The 19,228-nt window shown below is 43.8% G+C and overlaps 1 protein-coding gene across 3 annotated transcripts in view; it reads right to left on the bottom strand.

Moving 5' to 3' along the window:
- LOC101879541 (electrogenic sodium bicarbonate cotransporter 1) overlaps positions 1 to 19,228 on the bottom strand; it is a 163,005-nt gene that overhangs the window by 107,653 nt on the left and 36,124 nt on the right. For all 3 annotated transcript variants that reach the window (XM_034062759.1, XM_034062760.1, XM_034062761.1), the window contains one exon: positions 16,512 to 16,691. In XM_034062759.1, coding sequence (XP_033918650.1) covers positions 16,512 to 16,691 — 180 coding nt within the window. The remainder of the gene's footprint in view (positions 1 to 16,511; positions 16,692 to 19,228) is intronic.

Raw genomic sequence — 19,228 nt, 5'->3', positions numbered from 1 at the left:
CACTTTTCTGCCACTAGGAATGTGGAGTATGTTTCAGCCCAGCTTTAATGCAAAGCCTAGACTAATCCCCCTAGAGAGCTTTAGCTAGACTTTGCCAAAGGAACAATTGTTGCCGTTAAATAAGTTTATACTGTTTGGTGGTGAGCACTTTCTTTCTGCAGAGTGAGCTCTTATTCCCACGATGAAATGCATGCTGGAATGAAGTCACTTGACTACATTTCTTTTTTCTACAGACTCATCCTTCTGAAGTTTTCCATCCTGGGCAATTTACCTAGAAACAGGCTGGAACAAGAAAAGCATGACATACAATGTAGGCAGAACAAGTCCCACACAGGTAAAGGGAAACCCAAATAACAGCAAGTCCAACAAAACGGGGTAAGACATGTTCTCTAGGAATATCCAAAGTGCAAGGAAGAGACAGAGCCCTGCTGAATATTCAAGTCAGCACCCTGCCTGCAAGCAAGGAGCAGGATGCAGACTTCCTCTTCTCTTCAGTGTCTGAAGCCCCAGACACTTGCAAGATGCTCCAGAAAGCTTTGAGAGGCCCAAGGACAAAATGGGCCGAGTCATACATCAAAATCCTCCAACATCCATGAACCTCCTTCCTAGTCTCAAGGTTTCCATTGCCTTCACAGACTTGAATCCATGCAGTTTTGTGCAAACCTACAAGCACAGTTCTTATAATGGAGAGCAGGTCTAGCCCCATCCATGTAACTGCCCTCCAGGCAGCTCCTGAAAGTTTGTGGCTCTATCTGCCACCAAGTTTTAGAAAGAAAATTTGCCATCTCCTGGGTTTATTCTTTCCATACAGGGCTGAGAAGCCGGTCTCACCATCACCCACAGGCCACAGTAGCTACGAGGTGACTGTGAAATACAACAGCTCCCACAGGACACAGTCACTTAGTCTCTTACTGAGACACTACCAGTTGCCTTGCATATGGCATTCAGCTCTCTGAGTGTCAAGTAAGGTGCAATGCCATTGCAAGGACACATGCTACAGTGCTCCCATTCAGAGCTCTTCAAGCCCACAGATGTTTCAGACAGGGGATTCACAGAGGCTCATGGCCCATACAGCTTGTGGTGAGAGACTCACTTCCCTGGACTGCAGGCCAACGCAAAATCTTAATTTAGCTTCTCTCAGTCTCTTTTGATGTTATTTCCTGTGTTTTGTATATGAACTGCATCTGTTACCTGTATAATCTACCTCCCCATCACACCATGTTTGCCTAGCTCCTGCAGGGCCAGGCACTCCAAGACACAAGTACAAAATAAGGACACACACGTCACCTAGGGGAAAAAAACTCCCATCTAGCTTCAACACAGAGGAGCCAAGTTATTAATCAGAGCCTGAAATCCAAGCCTGGTAAGTCACATCATTATGAAACTGCTCTTGGAGCATGAACACAACACAGAGTAACTGCTGGAGGCCACACCAGATCAGGATGCTCAAAATACCTCTCCTTGCCTGCACAACTGTGCAGTTCACAGGCTATCAGATACCCATAGTTCAGAGCTAAATCAAGCACCCCTCCTCAGCTGGATGAACTCAGGTCCCATTACTATACTTAAATATCAAGCTCTCCAGTTGGAAACAAGACTTGAACACAAGCCCAATACCACAGTCAGGTTGAGACTAGTCCATTCATATGTTTCTTTACAAACAGAAGGAAAGGCTCTGATGATTTATGCACACTTTTATTTCCATTTAACTGCTGAGATCTACACCACCCTCCCAGTGAGTAGATAAACCATGTGGCAAAAAGCACCAAAAGGGATCTCTGTCTATCACCAGACATAAATCTAGTGATACAAGTACAAACACATCTATGAAGAATCGCTTACATTTCACTTAACATCTGCTTTCCTCTTCAGCTTTCAGATGACCAAGCTCTTCCCTGCACCAAATTTTGATGTACTTAGTATCATTGCTTAAAAGTTCACTCAGTGGGTAAGAAATCCGCAAATAAATCCAAATGAAGACCCTCCCCTGCTTGAAGAGATGTTGGATCAGGACTCAAAGCTGAGCAGAGTAGCCCACAGCTCCCTCAGCTTTTATTTCAGGTATCACCCGGATTTATTTTCATTAATATACCATTTTTCTGGGAAATGGCTGACACTAACAAAGAAGAAAGAAAATAATTTGCACTGATTAATGTATCAGGGTGAGGCCTTTTTCACCCTATCTTGTTTATCCTTTAGGTTCATGACACTGACATCTCAGTGTCATTCCATTTCCTTTGGTGGTGGTTCTTTGGCTTCCAGTCTTTCAGGTCATAGGTGAAATAGTTCACTTTGGCTTATCAGAAAGTCAAAGAGATAAAAGAGTCAGAAGAGATAAAAGAAAGGCAATTCTTGCCTCTTGGAAATTTGTTTCTTCAAGGCATGAACACATTCACAACACAGCATCTGCTCCAACACAACTCTGAAGTTTCTATTCAAAGCAAGTTCATCATCCCTGAAATAACCCTGCAGAAAGAGAAACCCAGGAGTGGGGCCTTGGACAAGCTGTAGAAGACTCAACCTGAATAGAAGCCTTTCCTCAAAAGCATTTGCAAGAGTTACAATGAAGCTTGTTTCTCGTGCGCGATGAGAGAAATGTGTTTATTTTAGGGTTTGCGCTTACACAGGGCAGAGTTCCAGCAAAGCACACACTGGAGTGATATTCTGGAGGGAGGGAGGAAGAGAGAGAGGGAGCAAGCCCTCTGCTATCAGCAGGACATTCTGTATATGACTGATTTACTTTTTATTAACACTCCCATTTTATCATACCAACATACTGGCATCTGAGTAAAACAGATTTTTGGCCTCAAGATCTCCCGTTCACCCTCCACACATTTCTTAATCATCTAATTCCCTAACAGCTTCCTTGTGTAATCAAAATTATCCACATTCTTCTTGTGCCAGCACTATCTGGAGAAAGAGGTAAATGGAGAGGTGCCAAGAAAGGAAAGGAAAGGGCCCAGAAATTACTGGTATTAGGGAGAAAGGAGCAGCACTGCAGTTCTATTTACATCCCTGCACCACTCACCACAATTTCGTTCAAACATCTACTGATCCTACTCATTAGATCAGCAGCATCTGCTGCCATGCAGACAGCAGCCATCTGTGCATGCAATTCCCAAGCCCACAGTCCCAACTGTAGGAGGTTAGTAGGTCACGGGCATAATTCTTTGCACCTCCTGAGAGGAGAGGAGACTTGGCTCCGTGCCACAGGAAGCACTGGGAAAGCCCCTCTTGTACCCATCCCTACTCCATAACACCTCCCTTGCCCTCAACTATGACCTATGGTTCAACTCCTCCAGAAGTGGCTAATGTGCCTTCTTCCTAGTGCAGAAGCAAGGAGGGATAGGGAAAACCACAACAGCTCTGCTGATGGATAAAGCAGATTGCAGAGTGTGCAAAGAAAAATAAAGACACTAGCTTCAAGGGTAACTAGACTACGGATTAACTTTTTAAATGGTCCCTGTAGGAACAGTTCAATGAGATTCACAGGAGCCAACAGAAAACACAAAGCAGGGCTTAGAGAAGAAAGTCCAGCTGTTGGTTATATTTACATAAAGGATTTAGCACAAAGCCGACAACACAGCTTCCTACGAACAGAGCAATGATTTTCAGTTATCACAGGAAACAAGACCTTTGCAGCTCACAGCTCTATTTCCGACATTCCCTGTAGTGACAGACCCTGAGCCTACCTCACCCCTCCATCCCAACTTCAGTACCTACAGCATCAGAACCCTCTTCTTTCTGTTCATCTTTCTGGAATCCAAGCTAAGTGGAGAACTTGTAAGCTGCCTGATCACCCCACGCTCCAGGCAATCACTTTTTCTGGGGCAATAATGATTTAACAGAGAACATCAAATACACAATGTTTCTGCCAGAAGACAGTAAAAAGATGGCTGTTTTTCCCCTCCGTTAGCACAGTGCTTGTCACCCAACAGCATTCAACTCCAAACAGCACACATGCCACATACACCTACAAAATCAATATACAGAAGGGACATGACACCACTGCTGACCAGTGTTCCTGTTAATCAGTAAGGCTGAGCCTCATTTGAACAAAGCCAGGCTTTCTGGTAACCCATGAGTCAGAAAACCACTCAGTGAACAATCATGTATGAAGCACATGGGGAATGTTGAAATAGCCACCATACTTGGTGGACAGGTCCAGTGCATATGCTTTGAAGCACTTCAAGCCCTTGTTTATGTATACACAGGGAGAAACCCAGAGTTTTGGGATGGCTTGTTCCCACACTGCCCAACAGCTTTGCGTGGAACCTAATCCCAGAAGGGCAGCTTTACAGTACCAACCATCACCTGCACAGTTCAGTCCTTCTCAGCTGTAGAAATATCTTTGGCTTAAAATCTAAATGAGAATTTTTTTTTCCTACAGGGTAAATTCCTCAGACTTTTCTGTCCCTTAGCAGTTTCACGTGAATGCAGGGAACAGAATTAGGCAAAGAATTAAGGTGGCTTAGGTAATTATCGCAGCACATGCTATCAGTTCAAGACAGAAGATTAGCACCACGAGCTTCCACTTAAAGGAGGTCTTCCCCTGCACTATGAGAGAAGCTGGGCTCTGCTTTGTCTAGAACATGAGCAGTGTGACCTGTCAAAGCAGCAACACACACCTCATAGAACTTCACAGAGGCACTTTTTTTCTGGTACTTAAAAACTGAAGAAGTTTCAAGGCGAAGCTGAAGAACCACTTCAATCCCACAAAGCAGACAGCGATGCACCCTGTGGCTTTAAACCCAGTGTCAAGTCCAGATTAAATTCTTTTCCTTTACATCTAGCAGGACTAATCGTGTCACCTTTGGCCATGGGAGATTTCTAAACAAAACCTTGCCTGGTCACAAAAAAAGCTGCAGAGACCTTTCTTAATCCAGAAGGGCTTACTTGGAAAGCTGCAAGCAAATATGCAGTTGATTGAGGCAGAAGCAATAAGTAAATGAAAATGCATTGTACCACCAAAAAAAGAAAAAGGGGTTTTGAGACTGATTAATCTGCACCTCATTTTGCAGACCATATTTACCAAATGCACAGTGCTCAATCCTTATTATTTCATCTCAAACTTTGCAACAATTCATTCAATATTAACCAGGCAGGATTTACCCTTTTAACTACCCTCTCAAGGGGAAATTAAAGCTACAGAAGAATCTTAACTTTCAACTAACAAATATTTGTATCAGGTCTTCAAATTACAGAGAAAACTTAGAAGTAGGGCAGGAGTGTGACAGTGTTAGGGTATCAAAACCAGAAGGCCAGACAAGATAACACTACTTTTGTATTTGTACTTTACATTCACGTTAATTTTGTTATTTCAGGGTCATGGATTTTGATCACTTCGAGTTGACAATAATGTAAGTGCTCAACAGCTCTGCCATTGATATCAGTGTTATTACCCTGGCCACTTCGGTGGTTTGGGTTTTAATGATGAATAGAGTGGAGGCAAATCTTAGAAAATACCTTGAAGAGATGACACTGTGCCTTTAAATGCACTGCCCCTAGAAATAATCCTCACCAAAAGCACATTATCATTCCTGTTGAGAAGAAAACCATAATACTCATCCCCCCCTTCCTCCATGGCAGTGGCTGCCCCTTTCAGACACATTCAGAACCATTTGAAAGCAGGATTCAGATCTGAGCCATTTTATCCTGGCCTCCCAGCAGGTAGAGTATACACGTAATTCCAGGCCCAGGCATTTGCAATGGCTTCACATGGGCACATTACAATGCTAGGGTTTTTAAACTCTTTTTGAAGCCAGAACTGTTTCTCAGCATCAGTCTGACTGCATGACTCAAATCCTAGAAAAACAAATGCTTTCTAAATCCTAAAGCACTTTGATAAACCTCCGTTAAGCCATCAAACTCTACTGAAGTACTCACTGGCCTCAACGCAGTTAAAAGCAACTAACACAAATGCCAAATGACACTATGCTACCTGAAACACAACACAGGAGCAAGAAGTAAGTAAAGCTTGAGTAAGGAACTACAGTCTATGCCACTAATTTCTTCTCGGAAACCACATGTGAAGGCAAAGATAACGCTGGTTTTGTTGGTGTGGCTCAAGTCATCCATTTCCTAAGGACACTTTTGGGGCACTTTGGAGGCTGGGGAATGAACGGAAAAGAAATTAAAGAAATGTTGCTGGAAAGAAAAAAAATTAAGTGACATTGGGAGAAAGAATGTAAGATGTTGGAAGTGAGCTGAGATGTTCCACCAGGGAATGGACTCTGTGCAGAAACACTTGTTCTCACATCACCCTCCACAGTGCCCCCGGAACTCCAACTGTGCACAGGGCTCTGTGCAAGAAGTGACAAACACATGGAGCTTTTATCCTCCTGGTTTTCAGCCCTTTGTCTTTGGACCCTGCTACGAAGCATAGGCCTGGTGGGGAGTGCTTCAGGTGTTGCAGCAGAGGAAGAGAGAAGACAAAATTCCAGGAGCAGTCTGGAGCTTCCCTCAGGCAGGTATCTTTCTCCAAGCAAAGGACTTGCCCAAGCAGGATGCAAAACTCCATCTATGCAGAGTGCCAACCAGAGAGGGTAATGTGGGAAATGCTGTTCCATTAGTATGAGATTTGTTTTCACTCCCACGAAATCCCTGATGTAACTGTCCCTTGGAAGACTTTCAACATCAGGCTCTTGAGCCTGGCCAAAGGGCAGCTGGTGGCACTGCAAAACCATGTGCCACATCCAAACAGGTACAAACGCATGGACATCCTGTGGGAACCCATCTCATGCCCAAATTTAATCAGACCTAACACGCATATGACATACACAGGGACAACTGCCTCTTTTCCCCAAGCCTTAGCCCCCAAAACAATACCCGAAATTATCCCAAAGGGAGAACTCATAGCTATCATACCTTTCTGGACAGGAAAAGAACTAACGCTCTGTGCCAGAGGCTCTCAGTATCTGCCTTAACAACCAGCACTAAGTGGAAAGATCACGTTGTGTTACTGTGTGTGGGAGTCTCAGCACACACCTACCAAGGGAGGCACAGGTTAGCCCTGCCTCTTATCACACCCACCCAAAATACGGACTTTGCAAAGGAACTGAACAAAAAAAAACCAACAAAATAAACTTAGCTCCTTCCCTGGTCATCACGAGGAAGGAGTGAAAGCTTGATGAAGATCTGGGAGTTTTGCTCTCTGTCAGGATAAGATTAAAACACACTTTGATAATCCTTTTGGAAAGCATACCAAAAAGGGAGAATGTAACACAGGGGTACAGGCAAGAGCATCAGATCATACCTGGCAGTGATAAAAAACTGCACCATTTGCTTTACCTGGAATCAGGGAAAAAAAAGCAGCTGCCTGCTCCTGGGAGCAGCTCACAGGGATCAGCTCTAGGACTGCCAGCTTCAGCTACACAGCAAAGAGCACCACACAGGTCAGCACCATTCTGTGCTGCAAGCCCAATTTCAGTCACACATTTAACTAAATGAGGCGGATGTTATGTGTAAGAGAAGTGCAAGGTGTGACAAACAAACCTAAGCGTTCCTAAGAAGCCTTTATGTGATCAGCATATGCACAAGTGAAGTTAAAAAAAGTAACAAATCCAACATTTCAGTCAAGAGGTGTTGCAAATAAAGTCATTTTTTTTAATTAGCTGTCTGAGCAAAACCCTTCACTCTTGCCAGGAAGACAAAGAAAGCCTTTGCCTAGGGTGACAGTTCACATCTTGACCCAACCTCACCTCACCACATGCCTTCATCCTATACAAGGGGGAGCTGTGAGTTCCTGCAGTTAGAACAGAGCCCTAGGAACAAGAGAAACACCCTCCAGAGCATCTCCCACTGATGAGAGATGGAGTAATTAATGGGTGAGAGGAAGCTGGGTTTAGCTGCTGCTTGAATTACCTCCTCCTACATGTGTCTCTTCTCTGTCGCTCCTACACCTACAAGAAACCCTCCTAAGCTGTGTCTTCAAAGAATGTCTCCTTACACCTCATCTCCCCACCTTCCCCTCTGCATTTTCTGAAGACACAGCCTCTTCCCTGAACCCACCCATAAACCCAAAAATATCCATCCTGAAACCTAACGCACCTCCAGGTGTGTATCCCCTGCAGTGAAAGGCAAGAGACATTCCTGACCCCACAAAATGAGGTTGATGACAGGGGTCCTGGCCTAGAGGAGCCTAACCCACCAGAAGAAAGTCTTCCCAAATATGCAGGGCCAGGACTTAGTCAGTTTTACCCTAGGTAGTCAGATGTCCAGCCCAGGTAATTAGCAGTCTCTCCTGCATTAAGCAATCCCTCTGCTGCAGGGTGAGGGCTGTGTCAGCAGGCATTGCTGACCTCCTCACTTGCACCTTCCCACAGCCTGCCTGCCCCTGAGCACCTTCCCATGCCCTTTGCCATTCGCTGCATCTCAGCAGCCTCTCTGACTGGCCCCAAGCTACACAGAGGGCATGTCTGCAGTTGAAGCGGCAATTACTTCTGTATTTAACCTCTGCAGTTGCACTTTGTGGGACCTAAACACAAGAGAGATATGGACCTGCTTGAACGAGTGTAGAGGACACAAAGATGCTCCAAGGGCTGGAGCACCTCTGCTCTGGAGACAGGCTGAGAGAGCTGGGCTGGTCCCTTCCCACCCAAAGCAGTCTGTGATTCTATGGTACATGAAGCATTAGAGGTCAGAGGGGAAGAATGAGGCATGCTTCATCTTCTCCACCATCCCATGCCCATCACCTAGGCCAATGTGCAGCTCTTGAAGACCAAAATACCAAAGATACCCTTACATTTACAGCCAAGTCTCCTTGACCATATTCCCAGTGTAAAATATTAATATAAAACAATTGAGCTATTTGGCCATCCTGGCTGGTACTCTCAGCATTGCTCTGCTGTTGCTCTTACTGTGGTAAGCAGAAGCTAAAAGCTTTTGGAAAATCCTATCCTATGGCTTGAAAAGCCAGGAAAGAAATTGGATTGCTGAGAAATTCAACAACACTAATAGAAAGAGGAGCCTTGGCACTCCCCTGGCTGTGCTGCATCTGCTCTGCTATGTAGGTTCATTTATTTCCATTCTGTAGCTGTCTCTTGCTATTTATAGCTGGTAGCTTAATGATCTTGCAGAGTAGACACCAAGCATGAGCCTTCCTAAACCGATGTTTAAATATCTCATTAAGAACAGGCCATTCCACAGCTGGACTGGCCACTTCCACTCCTCACCAGAAATCAACTGGGCCTACAAGAAATCTGCAGTGGGACTTTATAGTAATAGTGACAAGATAGCGGGCAATGGCTTTGAGCTGAAAGAGGGGAAATCTAGATTAGATTTCAGCAGGAATTATGGACCTGATGAAGCACTTGGAGAATCAAGAGCACAAAAGGATCAATGGGCATTTCAGACCTGCAGATGGGATTTTTTCCTCTGATAAAGGTCATGTTGGTGAGTGAGAGAACACAGCAAGAAAGCAGAGTAGCTTGGCCTCCAGGAATACCTGCTGAGCACAGTACTGCACTTGACAGATGTTAGCAAACTATCTGTACAGACACACAGCACTGTTCCCTTATCTAGGCACTTAGACCCACTAGAAGATCTGAAGAACCTGAAAGCACCAAATAACATTCATTATGCAAGAAGCAAACAAGAGTGTAAAGGAAACTAAGGCTACTAATGTCATCAACTTCATTGTGTCCTACATCAACCAGAAGCAACAGGCCAACTGTTGTACTTGAGCTAGGAACGAAAAAGCCTCCGCTTAAACAAATCAGCATGGTGAATTCATGCTGCAGGATTGCTCACCACAACATCTATATTACTAGGTGCCCTGAAAAACCAAGCATCAATTAACCAGTTCTTAAAAAACATATAAGGTGCCAACTGATGTTGCAGGATCTGTCAGGTTCAGACAGTGTATTATAGAGGTAATTACAGTTCTCTCTCCACGTCAAATGCCCTCTGAGCACTACTTAAATACAGGCATTCAGCATCAAAGCCCTAGTGCCCATACCCAAAACTGAGCATCTGAGGGCTCAAGAGAGGTTGGTTTTCTACTAAAACCTTCAAGAACTACAGCTGGTGGGTGGAAGAGAAACTTCCCCAAGCAAACTGCAAAGCTGGACAAATCTTTGATGGGATAACATAGCCTCCTTTCCCCCTCTCTTGACCTAGAAACAACTTCGACAGAGAGATTGAGATTTGCAACCTCTTTTGAACGCCCATTCACAGTAAAGTCAGCACTGAATTTAAACTCCATTTTCTTAAGCATTATGCTGAGTTTAGACAAATCTTTCACTTAGGCAACAATTTCTCAGACTCACAAGTGGTTTTAACCAAAACAGCCAATAAACCATAAAGTATTGCTGCAAGGCTCTACACCCACAATTTGTGGGATAAAACCTTTATTCTTGGCCAACAGCAGTAATACAGAGAATCCCAGAATGGTTGGGGTTAGAAGGGACCTTAAAGCTCATCTGATTCCAGCCTTTGCCACAGGCAGGGATAACTTCCACTAGACCAGGTTGCTCCAAGCCCTGTCCAACCCGGGGAAAAAATAATCTTGTAGCCCTTCAGCAAATGGAACTAACTCCCAAAGACTCCCTCTTGGTCTTTAAAAGCAGGGCATGAACATGGACAAACGTGTTCATATGCATGTGAAGTTGCTAAGGTTGCAGATGAAGACACCTCATGTTTACAGCTGAAGAACAATGTCAGTGGGCAACCTGCTGTCCCATCAAAGCAAACTCCTTCTTTATCCTACTTCCACATTGTTAAAAGTGAAAGCCAAAAGAGGCTGAAGTCAGGCAGCCAACTTTGTGATTCAGAAGACAAAGACCTCAAGAACATAAGATGCTGCAATCCACCTACCTACTGCTTTCATCCCACACACTGGGAAAGAAGGCTCTCACCCTCCACAAATGTGGAGGCTGCAAGAACAGCTCTGTAAAACATTACCAAGCAGAGCAAGCATCACTTCATGTCAATATGGGGCACAGAAGTGCTGTACCCACACCTTCTCAGCCCTACTGTTTAAACTGGGAAAAAGAGAAATTAGAAAGTGATGCCTCTAGTTAGCTTCCCCAAAACCAGGTCTGAGGATGCTTATTGCCAGCTAGCTTCTAAATCACTGCGAAGAACAGAGAACTTCCACTCTTCTGCTCCCTATGTTACCAGCATCATTTTTGTGATTATTTTGTGTGAAACACCTCAGGGCTTGAACTGTGGTGTAGTATTGCAAGTTGCTCAGGATACTAGTCCTTGACTACACATGAAATTCCCTTAGGTATTTTGGGACGGGATGTGTATTTTATCTTTTGAGCTTCTTGCTCTCCCTTTGCTTGGAATCACCATTGCCAATAAAAACTTTTACCCCAGCCACTCAATTCAGAATCACAAACACATAACAACAGTTTCTTACCTGACAGAAACCATGGGCAGCTCACAGATCATGAATGAAAGTTAAGAGTTTCCATTCTGTCAGAGAATCCTACATTTTTCTACTTCTGTTTCCTCTGACATGGTAATCACTCACACTAGCCTAAGTCCATATCCCATATTACAGAACCACAGAATCACAGAATCCCAAGGATTGGAAGGGACCTTGAAAGATCATCTAGGTGTTTCTCTTCTAAACGTGCTATCAGAGTTTCAAAACAGATTTGTACCACTGTTAATATGCACATACTTCATGTCTGAGGGTCACAGAGCTGGGCCAGGCCAAGGACAACCCAAGCAAACTCTGCACAAGCATCTTTGCAGAGCAGCTCCAACCGTTGTGTATATAAACACAGTGTCTACACACTGCCTGCTATGACAGCACTTACTGAAAGACATGACTTCCCTGGGTTTAAGCCAGGGAAGAGAGCCAAATTAACTTGGAGGGCAACCAGACAATGAGAAGAAACCCCTTCATAGTTCAAGCAGAGATGCATTTCCTCATGGGAAAATCTTTGTGCATCTGTAGTAAAGAATAAGGAAGAGGACAATGGTTTCAGATCACAGTCTGTCCCGAAGAAGAAAGTTTTATCTGCCTTCCTTGTTCCTCCCTTGTCTCATCTCTTGCAAGTAACAACAAACTCTTCCATCTGCTTCATACTGAGATAAGAAATTGGCTGAGCTGCAGAGAAAGACCCAGCCCTGACACTTCCACTCATGTCAGCCACAGCTTTGCACCATCAACTCTCTTCTCTGTCTAGCTAAGCCCTTCCTTCACCCCACTAAGTGCATTAACCATAGTTAATCACAGACCAGTGGAATATGGCCAAAATCCTAGTGGGTCAATACTCCAGCCATTAACACTACAGAGAATATCCCTGTCTGGAAACAAGGCACTTTTCCCAAGCGATAGTTTCCTTAGGATAAGAACTCCATACTCCATCCCTGGCAGTGCTCAAGGCCAGGTTGGACTGGGCTTGGAGCAACCTGGTCTAATGGAAGGTGTCCCTGTCCATGGCAAAGGATTGGAACTGGATGAGCTTTAAGGTCCCTTCCAACTCAAACCATTCTAGGATTCTATGAATTTCCCTAACTCACTCCAGAAGAGAGAGCTGAAGGTTGTTTATAAATTACAAGAGTTTGCCATGTTTGACTGAACTGGACACAGATTTAAAAAAAATAGGACTGATGTTTCCAGACTGCCCCAGTTCCCAAATCCAGAAGTACGATTAGGCTGGTTTTGAACTGGAACACAACTTTTATAGAGAAGGTTTGCAGTTCTGGACCTGTTCACTCTCTTACCCGTAAGCACAGACATGTTTCATCAGATTCATCTGTTGCAGGCCATGCAGCTTGACCTGGTGAGTCAAATACAGATTTGGTCAAAATCTGATTGCAGTTTCCACCCAAGAAGCTGAGAAATCCTCTTTAGGTAAGATATCTGACCTAAGCTTCATGGTGCTTGGGGACGGACCAAAAAATAGCAGTGATATATCAAATCAAAGTTGGCTTAAGCTTTCCACTCAGTAAAAACGAAGCTCCCTAATGACTTTCTGACCTCTAACGCAGCAAGTAAATCATAGAATCACAGACTGGCTGGATTGGAAGGGACCTTAAAGCTCATCCAGCTCCAGCCCCCTGCCACAAGCAGGGACACCTTCCACTAGACCAGATTGTTCCAAGCCCTATCCAACCTGGCCTTGAACACTGCCAGGGATGGGGCAGCCACAGCTTCTCTGGACAATCTGTGCCAGCGCCTCACCACTCTCACAGGGGAGAACTTCCTCCCAATGTCTAATCTAATTCTCCCCTCTGTCAGTTTAAAGCCATTCCCTTTTGTCCTGTCCCTACAAGCCCTTGTAAAATTTACCTCTTCAGATTTCTCGTCACCCTCTTTTGGCACTGGAAACTGCTTTAAGTTCTTCACAGAATTCTAAGGAAAATATTGAAATGCCCTCCAGTTCAGTTCCTTCATCTCACCAATAACTACATAAACAGCACTTACATTTTACTATGTCATTAAACCTGAGCCACCTACTCTGCAGCCCTTCTGAGGACAGTGTCCTACACATTATAATCAGAACCCAGTTATCCATCACACCTCAGGCTCTGACAGATTCCCGAAGCACAGGTGAGTCCCATCCCATGTTTTACTGGTGAGCAGAGACCCCGGTCACAGCAGCCATCCTGCAAAGCAGCATTATGCAAAGGTCATTAACACAGCTGTCCCTGCAGTCCTTAATCCTGGAGCTGCAACACCCTCACACTCTTCTATTCTTGGGTCATTTCATGAGAATGGCACTGAGCTGCCTGAGGATTTCCTCCTTCCTCTGTGCCTAGCACTCCAGGGCTTTTTCTCCTCTTCTGAGAACAGGGACACACTGTGCACCCCACATGCATGTCCAGCAAGCCCCTGCTCTTACTTCCCTCCCCCTTCAAACGAGGAAAGCAAAATTCCAAACCCTCTCCTACCTGGCCAACCTGCTCCCCCGCCCCACAGCAAATGCCTTCACTCTCTCCCACACTGCTAAACCCCACAAGCCTAACATATTTCAGCTTCTGATGCCACATGCTCTCTACTGACAGCTCTCTCAAGTATATGTAATGTATCTCATTTCAGCTTTCTCTCAACTCCAGTAAAATTGCCATTCCTTGTTTCTAATGTTCTTCAGAAACTGAATTTGAGCCTCATACTGCTCATTTATTTACTATTGACAGAAAAAAAAAATTAAACAAAACAAGATTATAACTAAGATTTCATGCCATGATTGTCAGTAATGAACATCTGAGTAAGCTGGTAAGCTTTGTCTGACAAGAAATGGTCTTCTCTTGGACACACATGCCGTGACTGATGGTGAACACAGCAGCTGGATCCACAGTGCTCATAAACCATTCAGACCCTCAAAAAGCCTTCATCAAAGTGACAGACATCTAACTCTGGAACAGTCCAACTACCCATCAACTCTGTCAGATCAGCAACCACATGAGAGACAGAAAACAAAATGGACATAAAGAGCCATTTCTAAATGATGGAGATTGTCAAAAGCAGAACAGCAGAATAGCTGATTTCTGGCATTACTACACATGCAGAACTAGAGAGGAAAGGCTTCTAGCAAGCAAAAATTTGTTTCCAGTAAGAAACAAACAATTCAGGTCAGCTACGAAGACAAGAGTTTCAGAAGGGAAAGAAAAAACCTGGGGATACGAGGCAACATGTAATTCAACGTTTGGTAATTCAAGACAGTAATGTGAACTACTCCTATCTTTTACAGTGTTCTAAATTAACTGTGCCAGCTTGTAAAAAGATCTGGCCAACATCAAGTCCCTGCAGGAACCTGGTAAAGTATCGAGATACTTGAGACAGTGATCACTACAGAAAAAAGTTAAAGATGATGTAGTAGTAATGCTATTGCATAGTACACCTGGAATATTGTGTGGTATTTAAGTGATTCCACTCCAAAAAAGTAGTGCAAAGAGGTCAGGGTGGAAAAGCCTATGGGAAAGTTCTCAGAGAGATGCAAAGACTGCACATTTGTAGATGCAGATATGAGAAGAACATACTAACCTGTAGCAACTATATAAGAAAAATATCATTAACCCTTTTTTAAATGACACAAAGCAGAAAATCAAATCCTGATGGAAGAAATACATTTTCAACCACGGGCACAATTAGCTTGTGGAAAGTATTCCTCTAGGAAATGGATAAATCCAGAAGCCAAACAGGAATTTCTATGGCTCTGCTCACTTGCATGCCAAAGAAGCACAGAGGTGTAAGCATAAAAATGAAACTTCAAATACCAAGAGTTCTTGAAGGCAGGTAATTATGTCTTTCAGTGCCAAACCAGCTCCTGGTTTTTGTGTATCCCTTCCTTGGGACAGTTAAGAAACTACAGCTGGGGAGACCTCATGACTTGCCTTCCTTTCCAGTTGCTGCTCACTGAAGTACCACCAAGAGTACAAGCTTTGGACTAATGACATGACTGATCTGATCCCATGCTACTGTCTTTACATGCAGCAACTACCCAGCAACATCATTTTAAAATGAAAAATTTACATATTCAATCCATGACCCCTCCTTGCTCCTCTGTCTCACACAAGAAGCATTGTCCCCACTTGCCAACAAGTTCTTTCTAATGAAACTGCAACCACCTGGAGTAAGCCTCAATAATCTGAGCTATATCATATGCTGGGCTGTTCTGCTATATTCAAACCTTGTTAGCATGTTCCCATTTTAGAAGGCTGTCACCTGCTTCTATTCTCTCATCTGTACTCTCCCACTCCTATTTAAGCAGTCATCCCCCAGATTTCAGAACAAGCTTGTGGCCAACAGAGAACACAGCAAGAAAAATGGGACTTTATGACAGTCTCCTACGATGTTACCAAAGAGCTGCATAAAGATGACACCACATAAAGATCTCTCTCCTCTGCTTATCAATCTCAGTACAAATGGAGTATCCAAACAAGACCATGGGCATCCAAACAAGACCATCTTCCTATTAACATTCAGATACTCAACCCTACAGTATCACTATATTCAAACATACAGTAATGCTACACTTTAATCTTTTTGTTTGCAAAACTTAAAACTGTTTAATTACTGAAGGGAAAAGACTTACTAGCACCAGGAGTTACTGATACAATGAAGCCAAATCCCAAACTGGTATGTTCCTTAGCCTATAGCACTGGTCTTGGTGCTTCCCAACAACCTGTTCCTCCTTGTTAAGCTGTTTCTAGCTGAAGCCATGGGGTGCCTGAATGCTAAAGAGGGTTCATGTCCTGAGATCCAGGGCAGAAGCTGCAATAGATCTGTCCAGGCACCTACTCAGTCTTTACGTTTGCTTGCTATTTCTTTACACACTATCAAATTGCTTTTTAAAATTTGGCCTCTTCCTCACTGCCATTAGCTCAGGAGCCAAAGCAGGTGATATGGAGGGATGAAATGTCTGTTCCAGCCTGTGCCTTCTCCAAGCTGCAGCAACCATCCAACAGCAACTGATTATGACAACTCTGACCTTGCAACACGAGATAACTGTTTTCATGGATCCTGTTTCCTCCTCCATGATTGGATCAGGAGCAGATCACTAGATAACAGAGCATTGTAGTGAGTGACAATTGACACCAGTACTTACTGAGAGGTTTAAGGATGCTGCTGCTTGTCTCATCAGTGTTTTCTACGTCTGATTTGTCGGAGTAGTTCTCAGAGATTTTCTCCTTTTCTTTTTTCTCTTTGTGCCCAGGTCGTCTTCTGTGACGCCTCCTTCTCCTATAGCTCTTCGGCACGTGGACCCCAATGTAGATAGTGTGATGACCTAGGGAACACCAGCACAGCAAACATCAACTTTGAGTGCATACCCTTTGTGCATCACTGGCCAGGGCAGTTTATGCTGTGTTTCATTCAAACAGACCAGCCAACTACCCTTTTTTGCTGGCCTCATATTAATTAATCCTGTGTTTCTTCTCCCCAGACCTGAGCTAGGAGCTCCATTTGGAAAGTACTTTTCGTGCAATCATTTCTGAGAGCGCATGCCAGGGCAGACTCTGGTAATTATTCTGTCCTTATGACTCATTTAAAAATAAAAATAAACCCCACAAAAGACCATCACACACATTCTGCAATATTGAATACAGTGAATACATTATTTTTTCCATTTGTTTCCCCACAAACATTGGCTGGATTTAACACCCACCTTGTGCAAACTGATCCAGCTGCACTGCAGAGCTTAGTGGAGCCAAATTTCTATCACTCAGCTACGGAGTCCACTGTGTAACAAGTGTCAAAGCCCCTTTAGGGTATTACAACTCAGCAGATGAGGAAGAACCACTAAACATAAGTTACTGTCAACTTCTAAGTACTTGACACATTCCAAAATAAAAATTCAGTCATAAAAGAGTAAGTGTCAAATTCCACATGCTGACTGTAAACCCGAAGTATGCTTCTTCCCTGTCCTCCAGACTTCCATTTCAAACCAAAGCATCGCAACTACATTTGCCAATTGTTGTGTCTTCTTGAGGAGTTCGATCAAAATGTTTAATTTTCAAGGCTATTTGCACTTCTACCAAGTTGGGGTAAGTATCTTTCCTTGTGGTTATAGGAAGTGTCTACACGTCTTTTTATGCGCGCAGATAATTCAGACTTCTTGCTGCAAGCTGTAAAAACAGCTCCTTCAGATTCAGCCCCTGATAAATGATAGCAGCATCCTAGGCTTTTGACCAAATTTGGTTTACCCTCATGTCTCAGCATAGCCAAGCAGAGAGCTTCAGATAAACACACATGCCCTGTTACTGTCTGAAGTACCTTTATCTGAATGACTGAGCCACAAACGCACGTAAGAACAAATATATTTATCTGTGGGTACAGTAATTTACTTCTGCGCATGGGGGAGCATTTCTGCAGAGTCACTGTCTTGGCCACCTCACATTCAGCTATTCCTGGTGCGTTCTTAAACCTTGCATGAATGCACAACTATGAAAACTTCATGTGAGCATAGGTGATGACACATTCAAGACAAGGCAGAGGCTGCAGCTCAAACAGCAGCCTTCAGATCCCAGCATTCGTGACTGCTGCGGCTTTGAGCAGGGAGCAGAGACGACTCCAGCACCTACACATATCTGCCACAGAAGATAATCAGCCAAAAGACCCTCCTGAAATGCATTCCAGGTACACCACAGTGTGAAAGCACATCACTCCTGAAACCACAGAACCTTGTGTTAAATGGGTGGGTAACCAATAAGATGGTAGCAACAATATCTAAGGCCAGATGAGATGCAGCCCACCTCTTCTCTGCAGCAGTCATGCCCCTTTCTGCTCAGGAATAAGAATTAAGTCAAGTGAGTAATAGAAGTCATGTCTCACTAGATAAAGCAGTCACGCACTTGACAAAGCCAGAGAGAAAGCTGGCCTTTGCCACTGATTCGTCTCCATGAATTTTCCCTCACTACAGGGGGTGCATTGCTCTTCCCTCTCATCTGGGAGCTGGACCTATCATTACCATTTGTTTTTCAGCAGCACGATAAGGTTCTGGATGAACCACCTATTTGCAAGACACGGGAAGCTGCTCTGCAAGAGTAAAGCTGGACTGCAATCACCCATTAACTTCATTGCTATCATGCATCTCCAGTTCCTCAGTATGATAAATCCATCTCTGAGACTGAATAACTGAAACTTCAGGCACAAAACACCCAGCCTCTATAACAAACTGACTTTTCAATGAAGAACCACCTGCTGTGAAGTCTGGAGAGCCCTTCACCTTTTTTGCACTTGAATTTTTACACTGAAAGCCCCCAAGGTCTTTTAAAAAGCTGCTTGACCGGAGTAGCCCTCCTTAATAGCAGCTTCAGAATAGCTAACTCAGCTCCACAAGGGCTTGTAACTAATGGAATGATGAGCAGTATGCAGGGATGGGGCCAGAAGTGGACAAAAATAGCTCATGCCTTCTCCATTTATACATTGTCTCTCCTAACCATACATGTTCCATAGCCCAACAAGGCCACTGAGATCCACAGATCTCCAGCAGTAACTCCTTCAAAAAGCAAACACAGAGGATCAATTAAAAATTTTAAATGCATGCTGTTGAGTTATTTAAATATTAAGCATTTGAAAAAGTTTGTTTCTAAAACCACTGAATTCTGAATTCTCACAGACCAATAAATGAAACAAAAAAAAAATTGTACTCCAGAATGATCAGTTGAAAAACATTCATCCCCACTAGGTGTGATACATTTTGGCTCTAAAGTAATTTGGTATGTGGGAACTGTAATAGAAAGCAGAAGCTTATAAAGAAATTCCTTCTCCCTCACAGACACAACGATGTGACAGTGCCTGTAAGGGCCCTGAAACAGATCCCAT

This window comes from Melopsittacus undulatus, chromosome 5 (assembly GCF_012275295.1).
Source record: "Melopsittacus undulatus isolate bMelUnd1 chromosome 5, bMelUnd1.mat.Z, whole genome shotgun sequence".
Classification (NCBI taxonomy): Eukaryota; Metazoa; Chordata; class Aves; order Psittaciformes; family Psittaculidae; genus Melopsittacus; species Melopsittacus undulatus.
This window is presented reverse-complemented; position numbering and strand designations above follow the sequence as displayed.